General features: G+C 39.7%; 3 protein-coding genes across 4 annotated transcripts in view; 2 read left to right on the forward strand and 1 right to left on the reverse strand.

The window, feature by feature from the left end:
* dcun1d1 (DCN1, defective in cullin neddylation 1, domain containing 1 (S. cerevisiae)) overlaps nucleotides 1–22467 on the reverse strand; it is a 29219-nt gene extending 6752 nt beyond the window's left edge. Inside the window, exons 1-5 of one of the 2 annotated variants that reach the window (XM_034182878.1) lie at nucleotides 22331–22467; nucleotides 6331–6544; nucleotides 3685–3850; nucleotides 1015–1145; nucleotides 856–938 (exon numbers count right to left, since the gene is read on the reverse strand). In XM_034182878.1, coding sequence (XP_034038769.1) covers nucleotides 856–938; nucleotides 1015–1145; nucleotides 3685–3850; nucleotides 6331–6502 — 552 coding nt within the window. In that variant the 5' untranslated portion in view covers nucleotides 6503–6544; nucleotides 22331–22467. Of the gene's footprint in view, nucleotides 1–855; nucleotides 939–1014; nucleotides 1146–3684; nucleotides 3851–6330; nucleotides 6545–9370; nucleotides 9441–22330 lie in introns of those variants that run through there. The other variant, XM_034182877.1, reaches the window with a different exon arrangement.
* Nucleotides 9671–11880, forward strand: setd9 (SET domain containing 9). The gene has a single exon (XM_034182876.1). It carries the CDS (start codon nucleotides 9726–9728, stop codon nucleotides 10521–10523), a length of 798 nt encoding a protein of 265 aa, XP_034038767.1. The 5' UTR covers nucleotides 9671–9725; the 3' UTR covers nucleotides 10524–11880.
* Nucleotides 12977–23822, forward strand: part of dis3l (DIS3 like exosome 3'-5' exoribonuclease) — a 29828-nt gene continuing 18982 nt past the window's right edge. The window contains 5 exon segments of the mRNA XM_034182875.1: nucleotides 12977–13115; nucleotides 13383–13536; nucleotides 18454–18582; nucleotides 18892–19027; nucleotides 20101–20268. Of these exon segments, the coding sequence (XP_034038766.1) occupies nucleotides 12977–13115; nucleotides 13383–13536; nucleotides 18454–18582; nucleotides 18892–19027; nucleotides 20101–20268 (726 nt within the window).

Raw genomic sequence — 23822 nt, forward strand, 5'->3', positions numbered from 1 at the left:
TATGGTAGAGTGGCCAGACAGAAGCCACTGCTTAGTAAAAGGCACATAGCAGCTCACCTGGAGTTTTCCCAAAAGGCACCTGAAGGACTCTCAGACCATGAGAAACAAAATTCTCTGGGCTGATGAGACAAAGATTGAACTCTTTGGTGTGAATGTCAGGCGTCATGTTTGGCGTAAACCAGGCACCATCCCTACAGTGAAGCATGGTGGTGACAGCATCATACTGTAGAGATGTTTTTCATTTGCAGGTACTTGGAGACTAGTCAGGATTGAGGGAAAGATGAATGCAGTAATGTACAGAGACATCCTGGATGAAAACCTGCTCCAGAGCGCTCTTGAGCTCAGACTGGGGTGACGGTTCATCTTTCAGCAGGACAGCAACTCTAAGCACACAGTCAAGATATCAAAGGAGTGGCTTCAGGACAACTCTGTGAATGTCCTTGAGTGACCCAGCCAGAGCCCAGACCTGAATCCGATTGAACATCTCTGGAGAGATGCTGAGAGGCGCTGCAAAGAGGAATGGGCAAAACTGTCCAAAGATAGGTGGACCAAGCTTGTGGCATCATATTCAAGAAGATTTGAGGCTGTAATTGCTGCTAAATGTGCATCAACAAAGTAGTGAGCAAAGGGTGTGAATACTTATATGTACACGTGATTTCTTATTTTTAAGAACATTAAAAAAATAAAAAAAAAACTTTCATGTCATTATGGGGTGTTATAAGTAGAATTCTGAGAGGGAAAAACAAAACAATGAAATTACTCCATTTTGGGATAAGGCTATAACATAAAATGTGGAAAAAGTGAAGCACTGTGAATACTTTCCAGGTGCACTGTAAATTGCGATTGTTAACATACAATTAAAAACTTGTTCCACAGCTCCAGGAACTTGAATCTGCCAGGTAATACTAAATTCCAGTATGCAATTGCCATTTCTAAATCTGAAAGAAAAGAAAGCCCAACATTAGGTTTAAAATAAATAAATAGCAGGTGAAGAGGACAAATAAAACTTCTTACCCAAACCTTTCTGGCCAGGATTCTTTGCAAAATTGAATGTAAACTGGTAAAAATCTTTAAATCTCCCTTGGTCCTTTAATTCTTGTTCCAGTTTTGGCAGCTGAGCTTTAAGTTTCTCTATAGTGTCACATCTGGGAAACCAAAGCAGAATCATATTCTAGATTAATTGAAAAGGCAACTTTGTTTCCCTGTGTAATATCCCACAGTCATGTCTGCCACCTGCTGGATGCTTACTGAATGCTGGATTGACAATTGACTACAAGTGTTGCTGTCAGTGAGACAGGCTTAGGATTTCTATACAGAAATTTACTAAATGTAAGAAGTGTTATTTTCCAATTGGTTTACAGCAGTTATATTTGAAAACACAAATATCATCATCTCACCTCCACATAAGCCAGCAAAAAGGATTTTGTATCAATTTATCCACAGAGAGCTACAAGAGGTGTGCAATGACTTCCAAGATTTTAACATTTGAAAGCAGTGGTTGTCTGACGTTTTTAAATCAGTTCAAAGTTTCAAAAAGTTAAAAAAAGGAGGAAAAAGTAATTTGCACAAAAATGTGACATCTCAGCAAGTATTTCCTATATGAAAACTGAGATGCTGCTGGGAGGTGAGAAGACAGCAACATGGAGCTTTGTGGTTACATCAACGATGACCATACATTTAAGAACGGGCCTAACCACATTTTTGCAGTTCTAATCCAATTCCAATACACAACTGCGATGCAGATTCCGACGTAGCTGCTTTTGCTGAAATTGTTAAACCTTACAGGTCTTCTTGTGCCTTGCGATCACAGGATGAGAGCGTGCTCTGTGTTCTTAGGGTTCAGATGAAGTCAGCAGGTTTTACAGTCTTTGCCATCCGAGCTGTTGATATTAGAAAGCCCATTTCAGTTGAATCTTTTAAGGCAAATCTTAAAATGGATTCATTGTCTTCTGCTTACCATTAGTTATACATTTCATCTTTGCTTAACTATATTTGCTGTTTTTGTCTTGGACATTTAACACAAACGGTTTCTATTTTGTTTTATTATATTACACACTGCCGTGCAACAGACTGGTGTCCTGTCCAGGGTGTACCCCACCTCACACCCTAACTCCAGCAACCCAATCTTGGATAAGAGGTTGAAGGTATGTGCTGTGTGTATATACGAGTATGTAGTTAATATCATCATCACCACTGGTGTTGGGTTTAAGTTTACATCAGGAGGCTGAAATAGGCTACAAAATACTTCTTATAAGAAGAGCAAAAAAATACCGTACACACAAATTCATTGAATTTTCCACTACAGATTGTGCTTGGTCATAGAACCATCCCTGGTTCTCAAGACCAGGCACCTAAGTGACTCTGCTCTTCTTTATTAGATATATATACACTAGTAGAGTTCTACCTTATAATTGGAATGTATTATAGTAGACATACCTTACTGAATTTTCATAGAGTATGAAGAAGTAAGCGACATATTGGTAATTGCTTTATCAGGGTTTTCTGAGTCTAGCGTTTAGCCTGCAAGCCTGTGGATTAATCCACGCCCCTTTTTCTGTTATTGATTGGATTGAAACCATGTTAATGTCATATAATTTCTTCAAGAGGTGTGATGCAGCTTTCTATATTCATTATTTTAAAAAAACTGAGCTCTGTCAAGAATTAATGAGAAAACAAAGTGCTGTGTTGTCTGTAGCCCCATGTGCTCTGTCACATACAAACCATCTGAGCACGTTCACTTGCTTGTAAGTTAAACAAATAAAATCAGTCTAATTTCAGACAGTTATTTTTCTGACAGCAAACTGGTGAATAATTATGATCCACTCTGCCAATGTAGGTACACAGCACTTTACACACTTTACAGATCCCATGCACTTTGATGTGCATGTTTTCTTGTGTGTGCGCTTGCAGCAAGATGAAGTCCAACACACATCTACAAAAGCAATTAATTGAATGCTGATGTCAGGTTTCAGCTGTCTGACACCACACAACTGTAATGCGATTCAAAATAAATAAATACAGCATTTTTTTAAAATAAAACTTGTTTTGAGATTCACAGGAAATTGACCTATCATAAATGACAATGACAGTAATGATCAGCAGTCATGCAAACAGAACTGCATGAAGACGTTACATCATCTTTCTTCATCAAACAAGCATGAAATGAGCCACTAACGTATTAAATACACCAGATTTTTATCCCTTCTCCATTGGGCAGCAACAGCTTTCTACAGAGACAGCTTTCACAGTGAACGCATTTGAAAAACTGAATTCCACATACAGCACAAATGGTTTTTTTACTGCTTATCCAAAACAAAAACAAGAGAGAAAACAGAAATCAAAATTTTGCCAGTAGAACTAGTCAAATTTTTAAGGATAATTTTATCTTTCCCACCATGGCAATTGCAACACGGCGAGAGGTTGGATCTACAGTATAAGTCATCCCTCCAACATCTGCCAAGTGAATGACATCAATATCAGGCCTGCAGCCAATATGGGATGAGCTCAGGCCCATCTCTAATATCATTTTGTTTGCAAGATTTTGTATCAACAATGGGGTGATCATAATCCATGCAGTTGTTTACTCCACAATTTTAAACTCCACATAGATGTATTTCACCAGACGTTCCCTGTAGATTGCACCAAACATTGAGTGTTTTTCCAGCATTTGAAATAGTTTCTCACCCCTGCTCTGTCATGCCATTCATGAACTCCTGTTTTGAGAACTCGCACTGTGTTGCTGCCCTGAACTTCCAGGCTATAAGGAGCACACTGATACTGGCTGGATCCAGTCCGAGGTCATCACAAAACTGCTGGATGCCATCGATGCCAATCTTATCATCATGAGGATCTAGATGCAAAAATGTGAAGAGTGTTTGATTACTGATTAACAAATTAGACATATACACTTCAATTCCTTAGTACATGGGTTCTGTCAGAGCTGCTCAGCAGCCTTTTAATACAAGAATTCAGTGTACACCAGGTTGGGCAACTCACATTCCTGTGGCCGCAACTCACAGGACTTCATCATAAATGACAATGACAGTAATTTTAACTACATTTATATATTTGTTTGTTTATTCAGGACTGTCCAAATGTAAATTATAAGTGACAGGGCTCAACACTAACCTTTTAACAACTAGATCACTAACCTACACAACACTAGACCTGGCCTTGAATCAACTAGGCCAAAAATATTAATTTTACAATCATATTTTCTTAAATTAATTTGCTAAATAAGATAACGATACAATAAGCAGCCATTTCTGTGTGTGGTAATAAATAAGTTTATTTACTTGATTATTGTAGTTAACTATTGTCACTGTAACACTCCAGCGGTCACTTCCTTTTCACTTCTGGTGTTATTTTTATTTTCAGTCTTACTCTCCGTATTTGTTCCAGTGGCTTTGTTCCTGTTCCTTGTCCAACTCTCCTGCATTTAAACCTCCATTCCCTTCACTCAGTGCAAGAACATCTTGCTACTTCCTTGTGTGTTTCTAGTTGCAACCTTAGCTGTCATTGTCTTTCCTGCCACTTTTGGATCAACTGCCTAGTATGAAGATTTGTGTACTGAGCTTCTGCCTGTGTATTTGGACCGCCTCAGTGATTACTTCTTAACTGACACTGACGGTGTTTTTTTTTTTTATCTCTGCCTGTATAAAGACCAAGAAGGAAGTCTTTGATAATCACTCAAGTGTGTCATCCTCTGCTGTGGGGTCCCCAGTTGTGCTTCAATCATAAGTATTACACTTTAACTTGAATGTTTCCATTTTATACCTCTAGTGGTAAATGTACTTTTTATTCCACTACAGTTGTGCTCAAAAGTTTACATACCCTGCCAGAATTTTTGCTTTTTTTGGCCATTTTTAAGAGAATATGAATGATAACACAAACTTTTTTTCACTCATGGTTAGTGGTTGGGTGAAGCCATTTATTGTCAAACAACTGCGTTTCCTCTTTTTAAATCAAAATGACAAGAGAACTACCCAAATGAACCTGATCAAAAGTTTACATACCCCTGTTCTTAATACTGTGTATTGCTCCTTTAACACCAATGACAGCTTGGAGTCTTTTGTGGTAGTTGTGGACGAGGCTCTCTGATGGTAAAGCTCCCACTGAATATGTCTTGGACTTTATTTACATCAATTACAAAGAAATACAAACAGTATGACACTCTATGGTAAATCTGCATGGAGTAGACAGTTCTCAAAAACTGAGTGACTGTGCAATAAGTAGAAGAGTGAGAGGAAAGCCACCAAGACACCCAGACAACCCAGAAGAGGTTATAGGCGTACGTGGCTGTGATTGGAGAAATTATGCACAGTGCAAGCTTTGCATTCTGTATCACCAGTTATCCATCTTCATGATGAAGTGGTATAGAGGAGGATTTTCTTAAAAAGAAGACCTGAAAGTTTAGCTACAAATTGCCAGAAAGTACATCTGAGATGCAAGCCTGGATTTGATCTGTTCTGGTGAAAGAAAATCCTTCTCTGCTCTACTCCACTATGAAGCTAAGAGTAGTGATGCAAAATGCAAAGCTTGCACTGTGCACAATTTCTCCAATCACAGCCTCATAAGCCCATAACTTCTCCTGGGTTGTCTGGGTGTCTTTCCTCACTCTTCTTCTTGCACAGTTACTCAGTTTTTGAGAACTGTCTACTCCATACAGATTTACCATAAAGTGCTATACTGTTTGTATTTCTTTGTAATTAATGTAAATGAAGTCCGAAACATATTCAGTGGGAGCTTTACTATCAGAGAGCCTCGTCCACAACTACCACAAAAGACTCCAAGCTGTCGTTGATGTTAAAGGGGCAACACACAGTGTTAAGAACAGGGGTATGTAAACTTTGGATCAGGTTCATTTGGGTAGTTCTCTTGTCATTTTGATTTAAAAAGAGGAAACAGTTGTTTGACAATAAATGACTTCACCCAACCACTAACCATGAGTGAAAAAAAGTTTTTGTGTTATTCATATTGTCTTAAAAATGGCCAAAAAAGCAAAAATTCTGGCAGGGTATGTAAACTTTTGAGCACAACTGTACATTTATCTGGCAGACTTACTTGCTAGTTAGTTTGTAGATCAGATTAACAATACAAAAGTATAATTAGTACATAAATTATAATATTCTATCAATCAGAGCAGACACAGAGGGTATGTGTGAACACCAGGGGAGCTCAGGTCGGTACATCCAGTAAAACAATCCTATCATGAATTGAGTATTAAAAACGTGTCCTCATCTAGAAGATAATGTTGGTCTCAGATTTTACTTATAAAGTTATTTGTAGTAGTAGTAGTCCTGTATCCTAAATTAAAAAGTGGAGCCATACCTCTGTACCTACAGTAGAGCTCCTCAAGCTTCTTCTTGTTCAATGTGCCCTTTAGATTTGAAACATAGAGTTCTGGACTTTGGAAAAACCTGTCAGAGGCAACATTCAATTTCCAGTCGTTTTGTGACAGACAGGCCAATGCAGTTTTCTCATTGGATTGTGTGAATATCATGAACTGACGAATTTTTTCTCTTTGAGAAGACTTCAGCTTGTTCTGCAAAAACAAAAGCACAAAACAACTCAATTATTCCAAAATCTTGCAGCTGTGACCTGACAAGGTCTCGCCATATTTGAAATGCTTCAAAAGACATTTCTAATAACTAGCAGAAACACCCGTTAGTTAGAATGCATAATACAAAAGACTGGGGGAAAAAAATGCAGTGATCATATTTCTGTCAGACAATAAACTGTTAGAAAAAGACTTTGCTGGCCATAGGTGCTGTAATGTTTTGTAGGAAAACAATGGTTATTGCCATCATGTTTTAACGTAAAGCTCAGTTATTCTAAGACATCAGGGGCATGGGCGCTTTGACTAACAACTCACGTGTTGTCGCTACTGTCAGTCAGAGGCTACTAGCTACAGCTGCTGTGAAGGCTCCTTTTTTTAAGCATTTTATTCCAAACTTCAGCAATAATAAGGTTTTTTTTTGTGTGTTTAATTCTCTGAACAAATCATTTAAGATGTGTGCGCACCGGTATTTGTGCCCCCCTCCAGACACACACACACACACACTTTCAGCAGAGTGGGGAAAAAAAAAATACATGGACTATTTTTTTTTTTTTTTTTTTTAAATCATTACTGGCCTCACTGCTACTGTCTTCCCCTTGTATCAAAATTACACCGGGGCCCAGGCACGCTGCATGCACACACAAACAGTGACACTGGTGAAGTTTGTATCATGTTACCTACACTGATAAGCTTTTTTTTTTTTTTTTTTTTGACAACTCCACAATTCCAACCACATTTGGATGTTCAAGAGCAAATTAACTTAAAAACTACACTCCACAGCTGCACAAAGCACACTAACGTAAATGAGACAGTATGATAACTGTACAAGTACTTGCATTAAACAATATTAAAATGACAGTAGCATTTATCAAAATTATTTCTGGGACAATGTATCATCCAACAAAAGTAGTTATTGTGCCTGCAGTGTAGTCTCGCAGTCTGAGAGAACAATTTGTGTAATCCATCTGGGCTCACCCAGTAATACATTAATGGCATGGTGACTTGATTTTCAGAGGCTGTCTGCAGCAGCTCTTGTAAATCACAATCACTGAAGGAAAAGTTGAGTAACCAGTTAACACCCATACATATCCTCATTCTACTAAACAATACAAGCATTTTAAGCTGTATACAGTGGTGGGCTTTATTGTGACACTGGAAAACACTTCTTATCACTGTCTGGGACATCATGGCAACCAAGCTGCCCTATTGAGGTTTCAAATCCCACAAAATCTTGCAAAATTTCATAGAGTTTGCCGCTCTGCGAGATGCCAGTAACACTGAGAAATGCATTGAGACGGTCTGTTAACAATGCAATTTACCCGCTGCACACGGACAACAGCATTAACACCGTAAACTCTTTGTATACTGTGCCTAAAACTCTCATGAATATATTATTTCAATTTATTAATTTATATAGTGCCAACTCACGACAAAGTCGCCCCAAGGTGCTTCACACAATACACAACACAAATTAATCTAAAATTAAAAGCAAGAAAAGCACAATAAAAAGATAAAACGCAGTAGAATAAAAGGAAATTACAAAGCAAGCACAAACATTAAATTAATAAGACAGAACATTTCAAATCAAACCTGAAAAATCTGATTTCATACATGCTCATCAGCTAATTCAAAATTTTCTAAACAGTCTGTAATTCTCTCATTGCGCTTTACCAGTTAATTCTATCTTAAGTTCCCTCGTGGACTTTCACAAGCCTCCATGATCAATCACATGCACCTCAGGTTGTTCCTCCTCTGCTTCACTTTCCTCACTTGTGGATGACAATGCTGCGGGCAATCAGCTCTTTCATGATCTCGTTGTTGCCACCATAGATGGGCATATTATTTGCTTTTAGACGTTGTTATTGTATTTGTTTTGTGCAAACATGCGAGAAACTCAGGTTGTTTCTCTGTTATTTTCAATGTGAGTTGCCATGAGCCAGGATCACTTCCTGTTCATGTCATCCTGGGGAAAAAGAAGTTTGCTCTTTAACGTCCTGCTTATTGTCCTAGACAACACTGTTTGTTATGCGCACACACACACACACACACACACGTATGTGTGTGTGTGTGCGTGCGTGTGTGAAAAGCATTAAAAAAAATTACATTTTGGTAGTATAATGTTCATTTGCAATTGTTGTCATGTGGTTTCTCCATGGTGTTTAGACTGCAGCGACTCTGGTGTGCGAGGGATTATGGGATATCTCAATAAGGTGAATTTAGGGTTGGGGCTAAGGTTAGTATTCGTGTTGTAGTGGTGAATTAAACGTGAGATTGGATAGTTCAGGTAACAGTAGCCACTGTACTTATATTAAGAGCTATGTCAACAGAAAAGGCCCATATAATATTCTGTAATAGATGAAGAAATATACATTTTAGCCAAAATATTGAAAAACATGTCAGTCAACAAATGGATCACTCTAAACCTCAAATTTAAAATCATAAGGCAATAAACTAACAGTAAATCAAATGCATTTTATACACAAACAAAAAAAACAAATAGTGTCAAAACACTACAAAATATCAGTCATTATGTATATTTTTTAACTAGCACTGTACTTGCAATACAAACGCTGGCCATTTATGACGACGATGAACCTGCATTTTAGCATTAAATCGGGGTAATTTCACTGATTTATTCAATTCAAACTTAGCAAGTTTAGCTAACTGAGCGAGCTTGACCCCTTAGCTAGTTAGCTAACGCTGTCGCCACACTCGTTTTAAAATTACAAATACGATAAGTGGGTATTTGCACCACTTCGCCCCTGTATTGCATTTATCTATAAATATCTGACAACTATTAAATTTCCTCACCATGTTTGTCCTACTCTGCTCGTTCTGCTCCCATCCAGCAGGATGCCGTGTGTCAAGTTTTTAATGAATCACGAAAATATATATCCGATCAACAACTACCTTCAAAACAAAAGTATGAAATAAACTCATGTATGCCCTATATAAAAATATTAAATAATCAGAATTTATAATCATTTATTATCGTCTTTAAATAACATGCTAAAACTATAAAGAAATGTTTCTGGTTTACATAATTTTTTTTATTATTCGAACATGCTTTTATTTTAAAACATTCAATCGGAATTCCCTCTCCACAACAGGAAAAGGAAGTCGTTGTGTTCTTCGGTTGTCAGGCGTCGATCGAGATCACTGATAGATGTTTGGAAGAGCCGTGAAAAGATTTCAGACCAAATGGAAATCCTACCGACACAGATTTGTGCCATGGGTTGTCCTGAATATCTCTAAAAACGAGAAAACTCTCCGACACGTGACAGAGAGCTCCCAGGACAAGCTGGTCCCGGATGAGGAGGTGTCTCGGAGCCTGGTGCGGCTCTTCTCGGCCCTGCTGGGGATTGACCGAACTGCAGTCCGAGCTGATCCAGGTGGAGGTGACCCGATGCTGGAACAGGCTCTAGGCTTCTCTATAGACCGGAGGCCCAGCACTTTGCCCTTTGCAGGGACTGGAGTGTTTGTGTCCAGTGGGGCAGTACCCAAAGGAGCTACCGTGGCCATGTATCCCGGCACGGTCTACCAGCCCTATGAACCCATTCTGCTCCAGTCCATCAGAAATCCTTTTGTCTTCAGGTGCATTGATGGGGTCCTGATTGATGGGAATGACAAGGGAATCTCCAAAATGGTGTACAGGTCGTGCAGTGGCAGGGACCGAGTCGGTCCTTTCATGATGAGTGACACCAGCTGGCTGACGAGCACTCCAAAAAATCCACTAGCTGTGGGTCAGTACATCAACAACTGCTCCGATGAATGGCCTGCGAACGTCTGCTATCAGGAGTATGACCTGCCGGATGAGTTTCCCATCGAGTTCCGCCAGTATGTCCCCAACATCAACTACAGCCAGGACACACGCAGACCTTTACGCTGCGTCGTACTTGTGTCTCTCCGAGATATTACAGCAGGGGAGGAACTGTTCTCCAACTACTACACCATTGTGCATTAAAGGGGTTGTATTATACATGTCATCTGCAAGATGAAATTTTCTATTGTGAACATTGACATACCTTGGTAATACTTGGCATGATGTTCACAGAGATTATAATGTTGTGTACATGCTGTGCCATGATGAGGAGAGATTTTTTATTTATTGTTTTTGTAAGCACAAATGTTGTGCTAAACTTACACTATGATTGTTTTTGCACTCTTCACATGGTACAAGTCCGAGATGTCAAGTGCTCCAGCTTCCTTCCAGGTCATGTGAATTGGTGACTGAATTGGTCAGTTGTGAGTAAGAGTGTGCCAGTGTCGCCAACCGAACGTCCCCACCTAAAAATCGGTCTGCCCTGCCTTCACTGCGCGTGCATCATTAGCTGCGGTTCACAGATTATCACCTTGTTTCTGCTTCATACTGTACTCCAGTCATCATCTGTCTGATATCTGAAGCTTTTGTACAACAATCATTTCCGCATAAATTCAGCATTATTTGATCGTGAAAGACAGATGAAGCGATCAGAGCGCCATGGCTACATGAGCTTCTAACTGATGCGTTCACGGTCATTTCAAAGCATCATCAAGTTTCGTCTCGTTTGTGCTTAAAACTGACTTTATAATGATTTAAGAGGTTTTACTTTGTCATCTGATGGTTAATAATCCCATGAATCCATTTGTTTGCTTTGGGTGAAGAGACTGTCTCAGACGAGCTGCTGTGGTCCCAAATGACACATGCACAGTGAAGACAGGCGGACCAATTTTTAGGGGGGGACCATTCGGTCTGTGAGTGGCCCAGTGATACACTAGCTGACTGTTCAAGGTGTACCCTGCTGGGTTAGGCTCCAGACACCCCACCCCCCATGACCCTTAGCTGGAATAAGCAGATTCAGAAAATTAATGAATTTCTATATGAATAAGTGGACTGCATTTATATGGCACTTCTCCATCTGAATTAGAAGCTCACAGCACTTTTTACCTTGATGCCTTGAGGTTCCAGATGGGCTCTGTGGGTTTTCAGGTATGGACCTTATTGATGTAGGTCACAAAGCTCAAAACGAGTTGTTTCAGGGCTAAATTTTTTGCTTTTTGCTTATAGCAGAGAAGTTTCTGCATTTACACACAGAATGGTTGCACTTTGAGGGTGTGTAACATGAACTGTGAAGATCAAAACGTGATCCAATAATATTTGACAAATCATTTGACTGTGACTGCCAAAGGAAGCTCATGTTGAAGATAATCTCTAACTGCACTGGATTTAAAGCCTAAAACTTTATTATATGTCTTGATGATTTAATAAATTTTTATGTTTAAAAAAGGCTCCTGTATCTGCAGCTAATAATTAGGTCAGTCATCAATCTCAATCTTTTTTTTTATTTTAAAATTGTAGACATTAGTAGAAACTTATATCTTGCTCAAGCCAAAAGTGATGTTTTTAAATTTTTGTCTTACTTGCTGAAATCCATGGATATCAAACATGATAATCAAAGGAAACACAAAACAGAGAAAAGCACCAAATGTTTTACATTGTCTTAGCTGAAAATAGAACAATATGCAAAACAGAATTTATAGAACATTTTCACAAACAAAGCACTTTACAGTGATGCCTTACATACATACCAATGTCAGAGTGCTTAACTGGGGATTAAAGACCTTGGCCAAGATGCCATTAGTGATTTTCTACCCTGACAAGGATTTAAACCAAGGATCTTCTTGCTACAAGTCCAAAACTTAAACCACTTGACCATCACCTCCTCACATAAGGGAAACTATAACTAAGAAAAATGTGTAAACCATAATTTGACCTGTACTCAAATAATTCCCCAGTAATTACCGACTTCCTGGTGCACATTGTCAATTTTTTTAGTTTTAAATAAAATACTGTGATATATTATTGCATCATTTAATACATCCACTGTTTTAATATTTTAATAAAATGGTAAAACATATTTCAGTGTCAGGATAGTAAAGAAAATCTGCAGGATTTTGCCTGTTTGTGGATCATTCAAATCAATCGTGTTGCTGAAACGCCAGTTGTGCACTTTTTTCTTATTTGGGTAGTGTAATATTCTATTACAGCCTATAGTTTTTTTTTTGGTATTTTGCGCGGTATTCTAATCTCTACAATTAGGTGGCAGCAACGAGTCACAATCATTGAGTTGCCAAGTATGTTGCACAATAGCCACCATTACTTACCAAGAAGGAAGCTTTGTAGTTGGTTAGATTTATATACAAGAAGTGCATAGTGAGTTTCATAACGTTTGCCGAATAGCAATTTATTTTGTTGTTGTTTCTACAGTTATTATTGAAAGCAGCAGCAAAAAAAAAAAAAAAAAAATCTAAATTTTTTACATATACTGTGGCGTTTCCATATAAGTTCTGGCAACAGAGAAAGAAGGCGTGTCCTACGTCGTGACGTAGTGTTTAGTGTTGTCGCGGGGTATTCGTCGCTCTCTCCGAAGCTTGAAAATGATTAAAACAGACAAGTTTTTCCACCGAAAAACGTCCCGAGGTTCGAACATTCGTGTGTTCCGAGTGGTCCGTGAACATTATGTGAGAGAGCGGGTTCCGTGCTTCAGCTCACTGTGCCAGGCGGGCTGTGAGAACGGTACATACACACACAGAAGCTAATACAAGGCTAACACAAGGCTAACATCCTCAACTCAGTACCCCCTAGTTTATAATGAGGTTTTAACATTTTCAAGGTTCAACTTTTTGTAATTGTCATAAATAAAATCACTTTTCCCAGCACGAAAAGTAAATAAGAACAGTATCAAGAATAACTCCATATGCGCTGTGAGTTATATTGCACATTAATAAATATGTAATTAAAAGAGGTCTTTCCCCTGTGTGTCTCTAATGACTTCCCATCCAGAGGGCAAGGTGCTGAGCGGAGACGTGACCCATTACGTGGTGCCTGATGTCGGGGTGGTGATGGACTACCTGGAGATCCTGGAGTTCAGAGAGCTGCAGGGCATCGTGTTCACTCAGACCGCCTGTCAGGCTGTGCAGCACAGCAAAGGTCACAGGTATCAGGTCATTCAGCTTCACACTTGGTTGTGAAAGATCTCACATCCAGTCACATTTCACTAGTTACGATTACAATTGTTTTTCTGCCATCTTAAGGGTCCATATCAGGTCACAGTATTACCAGAACATCGGTATAAGATGTCCAGTGTGTGTGTACCAGTAGGGGTGGAAAAATTTGATTCTTAAATGTATCACGATGTGGAATTTGGATTATTCTGAATCAATTCACGAATGTAAAAAAAAAAATCAATTTTAAAAATGTTGATTGCAGGGGTGTGTAGGTATGCGGGTACTGACCACCATTAACAAGCACTTTCCACATCCCTTATGTAATCCTGTATTTCTGCTTTTACGCATGTGCCAGAACAGAACTCCCCACTTAAAATCCTCTGACAGATATATCTGAAAGTTGTAAAACTGGTGTCCTTAACTGATATCAAGGCTCTATAGGTTAACACTAGGGTGGGACATTACAAAGAGCCATGATTTGATTTGGTTTCCGGGACAGACACTTCAGTTTTATTGAATGAATAGCAACATTGCATAATTGAACATGCAACAAATGGCAGTTAAATTATTCGTGCTGCTTACTAGTGCTTGGGACAAGTCCTCTGCCAGTTCTGCCTTTGACTTCTCATACAGCTGAGGAACAACCTTTGTTGAAAAATACTTTAAGCTTAGAATCTGAAATAGACTAGATAGCTTCCAAAATTTGACAGATTCTCAATTTAACTTGATCACTGACCATTTATATTCATGGTCTTATCTGTTTGTCATTTTAAAATGTTCGATTTTTAAATTATTTGAGAAAGATTTATTGATTCAAGGATGTTTATCAGATTATGAAATTAATTTATTTTGCAAGAATCTTCAAATTTCACCTCTTCCTCATTTATTTATCTTTATTATTATTATCAGTATTATTACCTTATATTTGGGTTCGACGACATGCAACAGGTGAACAAATCCTGGTTTTTCACCAATGGAATATGGTCACATATCAGCAGCAATTAGAATCCCAACATGTTTTGTGATACATTTTGCCCGCAGGGGCAAGTCAGGTAATGGCTTCGTGCCTCACAGCAGGAAGGTTGTGGGATTGCTTCCCACCCTTTATTGTGTGGAGTTTGCATGTTCTCCCCGTGTCTGTGGGTTTCCTCCGGGCACTCCAGTTTCCTCCCACAGTCAAAAGCATTCTTATTTAGGATCTGCTTCTTTCTCTGCCCCTGACCAAGGCAGTGCCTCTACATCTGAAGTTGGCCCCTGGGCAGTGGACTTTGGCTGCCCTTTGCTCCTAGTGGTTGGATTGTGTCTAACTGTAACTAGGATAGGTTAAATGCAGAGGAAAAATTTAATTGTATATATGTACAATGACAATAAAGATAAAGGCTATATTAAATATTATTAAATTAATGTGTTTTTTGTATGTGTTTTGGTTTGTTTTATAAGAAAAGCACAAATTTCCTTGAAAAACAACCAGTCTTGCTCTGTGTATCTCTGACCCTGTCAGATCTGTGAAGGTAAGCAGAGTGGATTGTGGTTAGTTCTTGGATGCGAGACTTCTTTGAAAGACCAAGGGCTTTGTTTGTTTCTCCAGGTAACACTGGAGGGACATCTGGCATAAAACTTGTGCCAAATCCAAATGTGGATCTGCTGTGGTGACCTTGAACACATGGCAGCAGCCAAAAGACAAGCACAGACATGTTTCCATTAAGCGTATTTTCAAATTTTACAGTTTTGCATTTCCATTACCTAGCATAGACAACACAAGCCCAATCATATCTGAAAGTGAGCGTGTCAGCCTCCCATTGTTGTTCAGGATTTTTTTTTCTTCTATATCATTATAAATATCAAAAAAATCCTTGAAATATGGTGATACAATTTTGAAGCTATCTTGCCCACCCTGAATGGTAATAGTTCAAAGTGGAGTCAGTCACATGTATGAGCACACCATTACACAGACGGTGGAAGCAGAAAGACGGGGTGCAACAGGCAACGGAAAGTATTAGAAGTAAATTCAATATGGATGTGATTCACTGCACATCCTTTGCTTTGAAAAGTACAGAGTGGCCACACACGCACACTCATCTTCAACCACTTATCCAAGATCAGGTCCTGGGGGCTGCAGCCTGTCCCAGCAGTCATAGGGTGTGAGGCGGGGTACACCCTGGACAGGATGCTGGTCTGTCACAGGGCCACATATAGACAGACAGACACATTCAAAACCTGCATGCACACCAACGGACAATTTCAAGTTTCCAATGCACCTAACCTGCGTGTCTTTGGATGTGGAAGGAAGCTGGAGCACCCAGAGAGAACTGGAGTTGGGATAACTAATGAAAATTATTAGCTGACTAGTCGTGTACCATTAGTTGTTGACTAGTTGGCGACTAAATTTGACTTTGAATGAATTAAGCCGATTTTGAATCGTCATGGTGAAACGCAAATGTGACATTTATTTTAACAAATATAAGCACAAAATCACAAATACAAACAAACAGTATGAGTATGACGACAATACCTGCATTCAATTACTACGCATAGACTAGCTGTTTGAGCTGACTAATTCACCTGTCAGGGTTCACACACTTTCTTCACTGAGTGAAGGGAGCAGTGGCAGCTCCAGCAAGTCTGTTCTTTTAAGGGTTGAATGAACTTAATAAATGGCTTTTGACTAATAAAAAATAGTAGACTAGTTGGATATTAGCTAGTCATGGGTGACTATTACGACGAGTCGCCCCATGGCCTTTTCACTGTGAGGCAACTGTGCTAACCGCTAAGCCACTGTGCTGCCGGTAGTCACACAGAGGCAAAAAAAAAAAAAAATAACCCTGAATTATAATCCAATCGAATCATGAGGTGCCTAGAGATTCCCACCCCATATACTGGTATTCCCATTCCCATGTGTTCGATATAGCCAAACGTGATTTTAAAGTGGCAATTTGTCTAAAACTAAGAAAAAATGCATACTTTCCTCCTTTTCTGGTGACCACAATTTCACATGTACCAGGTGATTTTCTGCGCTGCTATCCATTTTTTTTTTCCTTAGTAAATGTAAAACATCTGTTTTGTATGTTCCTGCAGCAGGCGGTAAAAATGTAAAATATTTCCCTTTTAGCGACAAGTGCCATCACATGCTGTGATATATACACTGAGGAAAATAAGTATTTGAACACCCCGTGATTTTGCAAGTTCTCCCATTTAGAAATTATCGAGGGGTCTGAAATTTTCATCTTAGGTGCATGTCCACTGTGAGAGACATAATCTAAAAAAAAAAAAAAATCTGGAAATCACAATGTATGATTTTTTTTAATAATTTATTTGCATGTTACTGCTGCAAATAAGTATTTCAACACCTGCCATTCAGCAGAAATTCTGTTAGTCCGCCTCTAAAAAGTCCACCTCCACTCTGCTTATTATTCCAAATTAGAAGCACCTATTTGAGGTCATTAGCTGCATAAAGACACCTGTCCAGCCCACACAATCAGTAAGACTCCAACTACTAACATGGCTAAGACCAAAGAGCTGTCCAAAGACACCAGAGACAAAATTGTAGACCTCCACAAGGCTGGAAAGGGCTACAGGTCAATTACCAAGCAGCTGTTGGACTGGGGCTCCATGCAAGATCCTACCTCGTGGCGTATCAATGATCCTAAGAAAGGTGAGGAATCAGCCCAGAACTGCACGGGAAGATCTGGTCAATGACCTGAAGAGCGCTGGAACCACTGTTTCTAGGTTACTGTGGGTAATACACTAAGACATCATGGGTTAAAATCATGCATGGCACTGAAGGTTCCCCTGCTTAAATCAGCACACGTCCAGGCCCGTCAGGTTTGCCCATGACCATTTGGATGATCCAGAGGAGTCATGGGAGAAAGTTATGTGGTCAGATGAGACCAAAATAGAACTTTTTGGTATTAATTCCACTCCCCGTGTTTGGAGGAAGAAGAAAGCTGAGTACCATCCCAAAAACACAGTCCCTACTGTGAAGCATGGGGGAGGAAGCATCACTTTGGGGGTGTTTTTCTGCACATGGGACAGGACGACTGCACTGTATTAAGGAGAGAATGACCGCGGCCATGTATTGCGAGATTTTGGGGAGCAGCCTCCTTCCCTCAGAGCATTGAAGATGGGTCGTGGATGGGTCTTCCAACATGACAATGACCTGAAGCACACAGCCAGGATAACCAAGGAATGGCTCCGTATGAAGCATATCAAGGTTCTGGGGTGGCCTAGCCAGTCTCCAGACCTAAACCCAATAGAAGATCTTTAGAAGGAGCTCAAACTCCATGTTCCTCAGTGACAGCCCAGTAACCTGGCTGATCTAGAGAAGATCTGTATGGAGGAATGGGCCAAAATCCCTGCTGCAGTGTGTGCAAACCTGGTGAAAAACTACAGGAAACGTTTGACCTCTGTAATTGCAAACAAAGGCTGCTGTACCAAATATTAACATTGATTTTCACAGTTGTTCAGATACTTATTTGCAGCAGTAACATACAAATAAATTATTTAAAAAAAAAAATCATACATTCTGATTTCCGGATTTTTTTTTTTATTTTTTTTTTTAGATTATGTCTCACAGTGGACATGCACCTAAGATGAAAATTTCAGACCCCTCCATGATTTCTAAGTGGGAGAACTTGCAAAATCGCAGGGTGTTCAAATACTTATTTTCCTCACTGTATCAAGTATCAAAGGTCCAACAATATGTATTTTATCTGTGAGAAATGATAGCCTTTAATCTTATGTATAGTTTCAGATGAACAGTGAAGTCATCAGTGCAGCTGCTGTGGACTTTACCACTGAGTCTGTAATGAAATGTGTCTTTGTCATGTCACCACACGTTTTATGTTCACCTTCTGTATCGGCTGATTAATGCTGTATTAAGGGTTTCTGAGCCGTGTGTTTCTGAACAGGCACTACAGCCGTCTACGGAACCTGCTGAAAGACCCTCGACACGACTCTGTCCTGTTTTCCAATGAATTTCAGCAATATTCCTACTGTCCTCGAGAGAAAGGGGAGAGCCAGGAAAAGTGGCAGAGCAGGTCCGTCCTAATAACTCAACTGAAATAGTCATAGCACAAACAGGTTTTTTACCTTTGATAAAATGTAGCTGTACTGCTGCTGGAGTATTGGGTCGGGACACATTTTTCTTACAACCACCCCAGAACAAAAGTCTGACATACTGCTGCACTGAAATGAGTTTATAACACCACATGAAGGAGGGACACAACTAACAGTTCATATGTTGACTTCAAATAAAGAATTTCACTTTTACTTCCCAAAAATGTCAAACATAGGAAAAATTCACTACGTTGGTTTATTAATGTTGAATAAACGTGTCTTGTCTTCAGGAGTGTGTACTCTGCAGCAGTTTGGTACTATAACCACCTGGCAGGTATGATGGAGGTTGTGATGATCACCCACGACCCGGATGTTGTTGCTCAGTACAGTAGCCTCACCTCTGGAGTTTATGTCATCTTTCTTGAGGTACATGTGACACCTACACATTAACACTGTCACACAGACACAATGCTTGCTGTCAGTGTGTGTGTGTGTTGGGGGGGTGATAACTACTACTTGGGAGGTGGGGGGGAGCAAATACAAACTATATTTCTTTGAAAGCTGTCTATCTCTAGAGATTATTTAAGGATGATAGCAATCAATGTCGTGTAGATTCTTGATTTTACACCCCTTTAAACAACCAAAATTAAAAATTTCTGAAAAATCTTTTTCTCACATGTAAGCACATAGTATTCTAATCATAGTAAATATCATGGTCACAACATGTGCAAGATAGCCAAAAATCAAAGTAACCAAATCCACGATTAAGAATAGATCTACTTTGAGAGATAAATCATGATGACTGAGATTTTAGAAGAAGACCACCCCTACCTGTTCTCCATGTAATGTAGAGTTGAGTCAGGAAGAGCATCCGTCATAAAACTTGTGCCAAAACAACATGTGGATCCATTTCTGATCTGTGGTGACCCCGGGTGAAAAAGGGAAACGCCAAAGGAACTTGCAGAGAAGAAGCACATTTATTGTCAATGTACATACAACAAAATGTGTCCTCTGCATTTAAACCATCCCAATTACAGTTAGACCCAATCCAGCCACTTGGAGCAGTGGGCAGCCAGAGTCCAGCACCTGGGGACGAACTCCAGTTGTAGAGACACTGCCTTGGTTAAGGGCACACAATGGAGCAGACCCAAATGTGCATGGGGTTTTATTTTCTGTGGAGGGAGGAAATCCATGCAGACACAGAAAGGAACTGGGCATGGGTGGAATCAAACCCCTACCTTCCCCGTGGGATTCCAGTTGTCATCCCCCACCCCCTGGTGTAGTTATAAGCTAGATTTAGTGGTTCTGGCACATACACTCTAGTCAGTGCCGCTATAATACTTTGTGGAACACAGCCTTATTTTAAAATTGATATTAAGCTCTAATAATTCTCTGTACATATCAGCATGATCTTACTTTTTATTGATGATGACTTATGTGATACATGTCATCGTGTGCTCTGCTTCTTAAATGTTTCTTCTCGTGTGTATTTTTGACAGGATTATTTACGTGACTTCTATGCTGAGCTTCTCGCTGCCCATGAGCTGTACAGCTCCATTTCTCAGACACTCCACGAGAAGAAGAGTGAGGGCACAGAGAGAGAGTACGGTGCTCATCTGCCAGCTGAAGTCCTGAAGACCGGAATCAAGTCCGGAAGATACGTCCAGGTAGCAAAGCTCGAAATGAATCTTATCTGCTCATACTGACTGTCGGTTTTAATTAACACAAATTAAGAGAACATTGAATTACAGAATTTGCCTGTGTATAATTTACAAATCAAACATACAGAATGCTTTAAAATAAGATCAAAGACAGTAAAATACCAGTTTAAAAGTGAAAAATAAATGATTACTTTTCTTCAATTTCCATCAAAGCGGATTGACAGCATTCTGCTCTGCGTGCACCTGATCCCATCAGATCTCAGAAGTGAAGTGGCCACATACATTCCATTCTTATTTAGTGCAATTGAAAAAAAGACGCTGCCACTCAGGAAAAAAACGCTATGTGGACATGGAACCTAAATGCAAAGAAATGACCCGTTCTAATCCAATTACATTTTTTTTTTCGCAAATCTGATTGGTTAATCATGTGAGATTTCAGACCATAAAATATTGTGTAAATGGTGGCCAAACATTAAAACCATTTCACATTTAATGGATTAGTCTCCGTGCTGCTATGCAGATGTAAATAATTGCGTTGTCACCTGAGGGCAGCAGAAACTAGTGTAGCGACGATGCTGAACTGTGTGGATTTAATGGATTTAACTGGATTGATTGATGGTTTTACCGTGGATTTAACTCAACACAGCTGACGGGATGGAGAAATCTGTGGGTCTGCTCACAGAATTTCCAGGTTGGCATGAAGAAGCTGTTGCGACGGTAAGCTTTGATCAGCCGACCACACCCTTTCACAATGATCGCCAACTGAATTATTTACAGAAAAATAAACAGCGCAAATGTTGGAATTGGATTAGAATGGGAATAACCCTGTTGTGTCTGATGATTTGTGGACATTAATGCTGGATTACGGTCACAAATAGCCATTTTACCAGCTTCACTAATGCGTCGCCGCTAAACTCAATTTGCAAACGTAAAATCCAGCATCAACGTCCGCAAATCAGACACAACAGGGTTATTCCCTAATTATACAGTTAATCACTTTCATAGTATCATGCCCATTGGGTGGCAAAGGTCTCTACTGTGTCATTGCAAGTCAAGTGTCAGTTGTTATAAGGGACAAGCTAAAAACACTCGCATTGAGCACTTCCTGAGCCTCTTGATTTGTTGCTGCTGTTTGCCATGACCCCAACCCTGGGCTACCCAACACTCGCGTGCAGTTTTGTTCTGTTTTGTTTTTTTTTTTTTATACAGTGGCTTGCAAAAGTATTCAGCCCCTTGGTATTTCACGCATTTTAATTTGTTTATGGCATTTTAAATACAAAAAGTAAATCAGGCTTCTCAGTATAAAAAAAATCTAAAATTATCTTCCTTTATCCCAAACTCAAAGCAAATCACTACAATTTGATATAAATTAATTAAAAATATAAAAGCCAAGATGATGGATTTCATACGTAATCAGCCCCTTTGGTATAATACCTGTAAATAATCAGTTTACTTGCCAGTTTTCTTCAGACAAGTCAGGGGATGGATGCATTTTATTAAAGAGAAGACCTGAAAGTTCAGCTACAATTTCCCAGAAGGTACATTTGAGATACAAGCCTAGATTTGATGTCATGGTGAAAGAAAACCCTCCTCTTTACCACTTCATCACGAAGCTGTATAACTGGTGATGCAAAACATGCACTATGCACAATTTCTCCATTCATAGCCACAGAAGCCTGTAACATCTTCTGGGTTGTCTGGGTGTCTTTCCTCACTCTTCTCCTTTTTGCACAGTCACTCAATTTTTGAGAACCGTCTATGCCACACAGATTTACCATAGAGTGCCATATTGTTTGTATTTCTTCATAACTGATATAAATACAGTCCAAGACATATTCAGTGACTTGGAAATGTTCATGTATCCATCCCCTGACTTGTCTGAAGAAAACTGGCAATTAAACTGATTATTTACAGGTATTATACCAAAGGGGCTGATTACTTATGCGACCCATCATCTTGGCTTTTATATTTTTAATTAATTTATATCTATCAGGCGTGGCACAAACTGTAGGACACAACTGCAAACTCACACGACTGATAAAGTTCAAAGGGGATTTAATTGGCTCACCAGGTAGGTAGGTAGTTAGTACGTGTGGTCCAGCAGCGTGGCAGAGGTAGCAGGCAGACAAGAAACAGAGGCGTAGTCAAAAGCAGGCACAGGTCAAAATACACAGTGTAAGGGCATTCAGAGGCAAGACAAAACTCGAGGTCAGAAACAGGCAATGTCAAAATACTGTTAAGCTGGACCAAAACAAGACGTGAGACAGAGGCTGGAAAGTGACAAAGTCAACGATCTGGCGGTGAGCTGTGAGACTTAAAATAACTGGTGGTGTAATCACTGAAACAAGATGCAGGTGTCAGAGAAAGTTCTGGAAGGGGCGTGACCGGGGAAGACAAAGATTGTGCACAGTACAAGAAAGTGAAGGCAGGAAAACACAGAGTGGAGTGATGAAAGAGACAAAGACACGTGAGCAGGTGCAAGAGTGGAAGTGGAAGAAAACACAGAGCAAAAAGAGTATAGTGACAGACAAAGGACACAAGAGCTGGTGCAGGGGCAATCAAAACAGAAACCATAGACAGAATAAAATGCAACTATAACCAGGATCAGGAAACCGAACATGAGAACTGAAAACAAAACCTGACATTAAAACATAACTGAAATCACGAATGAGATGAGCAAAAATAAACTACTGACAAACAGAGAATAAACAAACCAGATGACTACAGAATAATGCAATTAAAGAAACAAGATAACTGATAAACAGAAGGTGCAATAAATAACAAATTGAACATACAGAAAAGAAGCACTGAAAATAAATAGTAACAAAACCCTGTGACTAAAGCACAATATAATAAATGTGATAAACAGAATGAACCTAAGACTAAAGCAACTAAGGGATCTGTTGTGTGTTGGGGGGGGGTGTGGCTGGACATTTGGTGTTCTTTTCTTTTCTTTGCTCTCCAGGTGGTATGAAAACTGATTTGTCTGTGGAGAAGGTGCTGGCCAGAAGAGTCCTTCACCCTCATCAACGTTATGTGCAGCACCTGTGGATGGTGCTCACGTGCAACCTTAAAGACTTTCAGCTGAAGCAGATAATGAGATGGCGTTCTGCATTTAAGCCATGTGTGATTCAAGCAGAATTGCCGGGAACTCGACCTTGTGATGTTCGTTTGTGAGACGCTGAGGACCGCGCCTGGGTTTGACACATCATGCCTGTGAAGGAAGAAGGGTGAGGGACACATGCTGTCAGCACACATCAGAGGTGATTAATTGTTTGACTAATTGTTGATAGTAACTTGGTATTTTGTTACGCAGTATATTTGAATTGTGATGAGAATTGTGCAGCTCGCTTCTCACTGCCGTGGCGTGCGGACTGGTAATCCTCCACCTGTTGTGAGAAGCTGCTCATTTACATAAAGCTTAAATACAGACCCGAATGTGTTGCTGATAGTATGTGCCTTTTGAAGGATATTGGTTGTAGCTGCTGACTTACCTCACCTTTTCTATCCTTCGCAGAGAGTCGGTTTGTCGTGTCCACCTGGGGGGTGTTTGGCGGTAA

This window comes from Thalassophryne amazonica, chromosome 12 (assembly GCF_902500255.1).
Source record: "Thalassophryne amazonica chromosome 12, fThaAma1.1, whole genome shotgun sequence".
Taxonomy (NCBI): Eukaryota; Metazoa; Chordata; class Actinopteri; order Batrachoidiformes; family Batrachoididae; genus Thalassophryne; species Thalassophryne amazonica.

Bases quoted from the DNA above. Each gene is read 5' to 3' on its own strand.
- setd9 (XM_034182876.1), top strand. From the start codon at position 9,726: ATGTTTGGAAGAGCCGTGAAAAGATTTCAGACCAAATGGAAATCCTAC.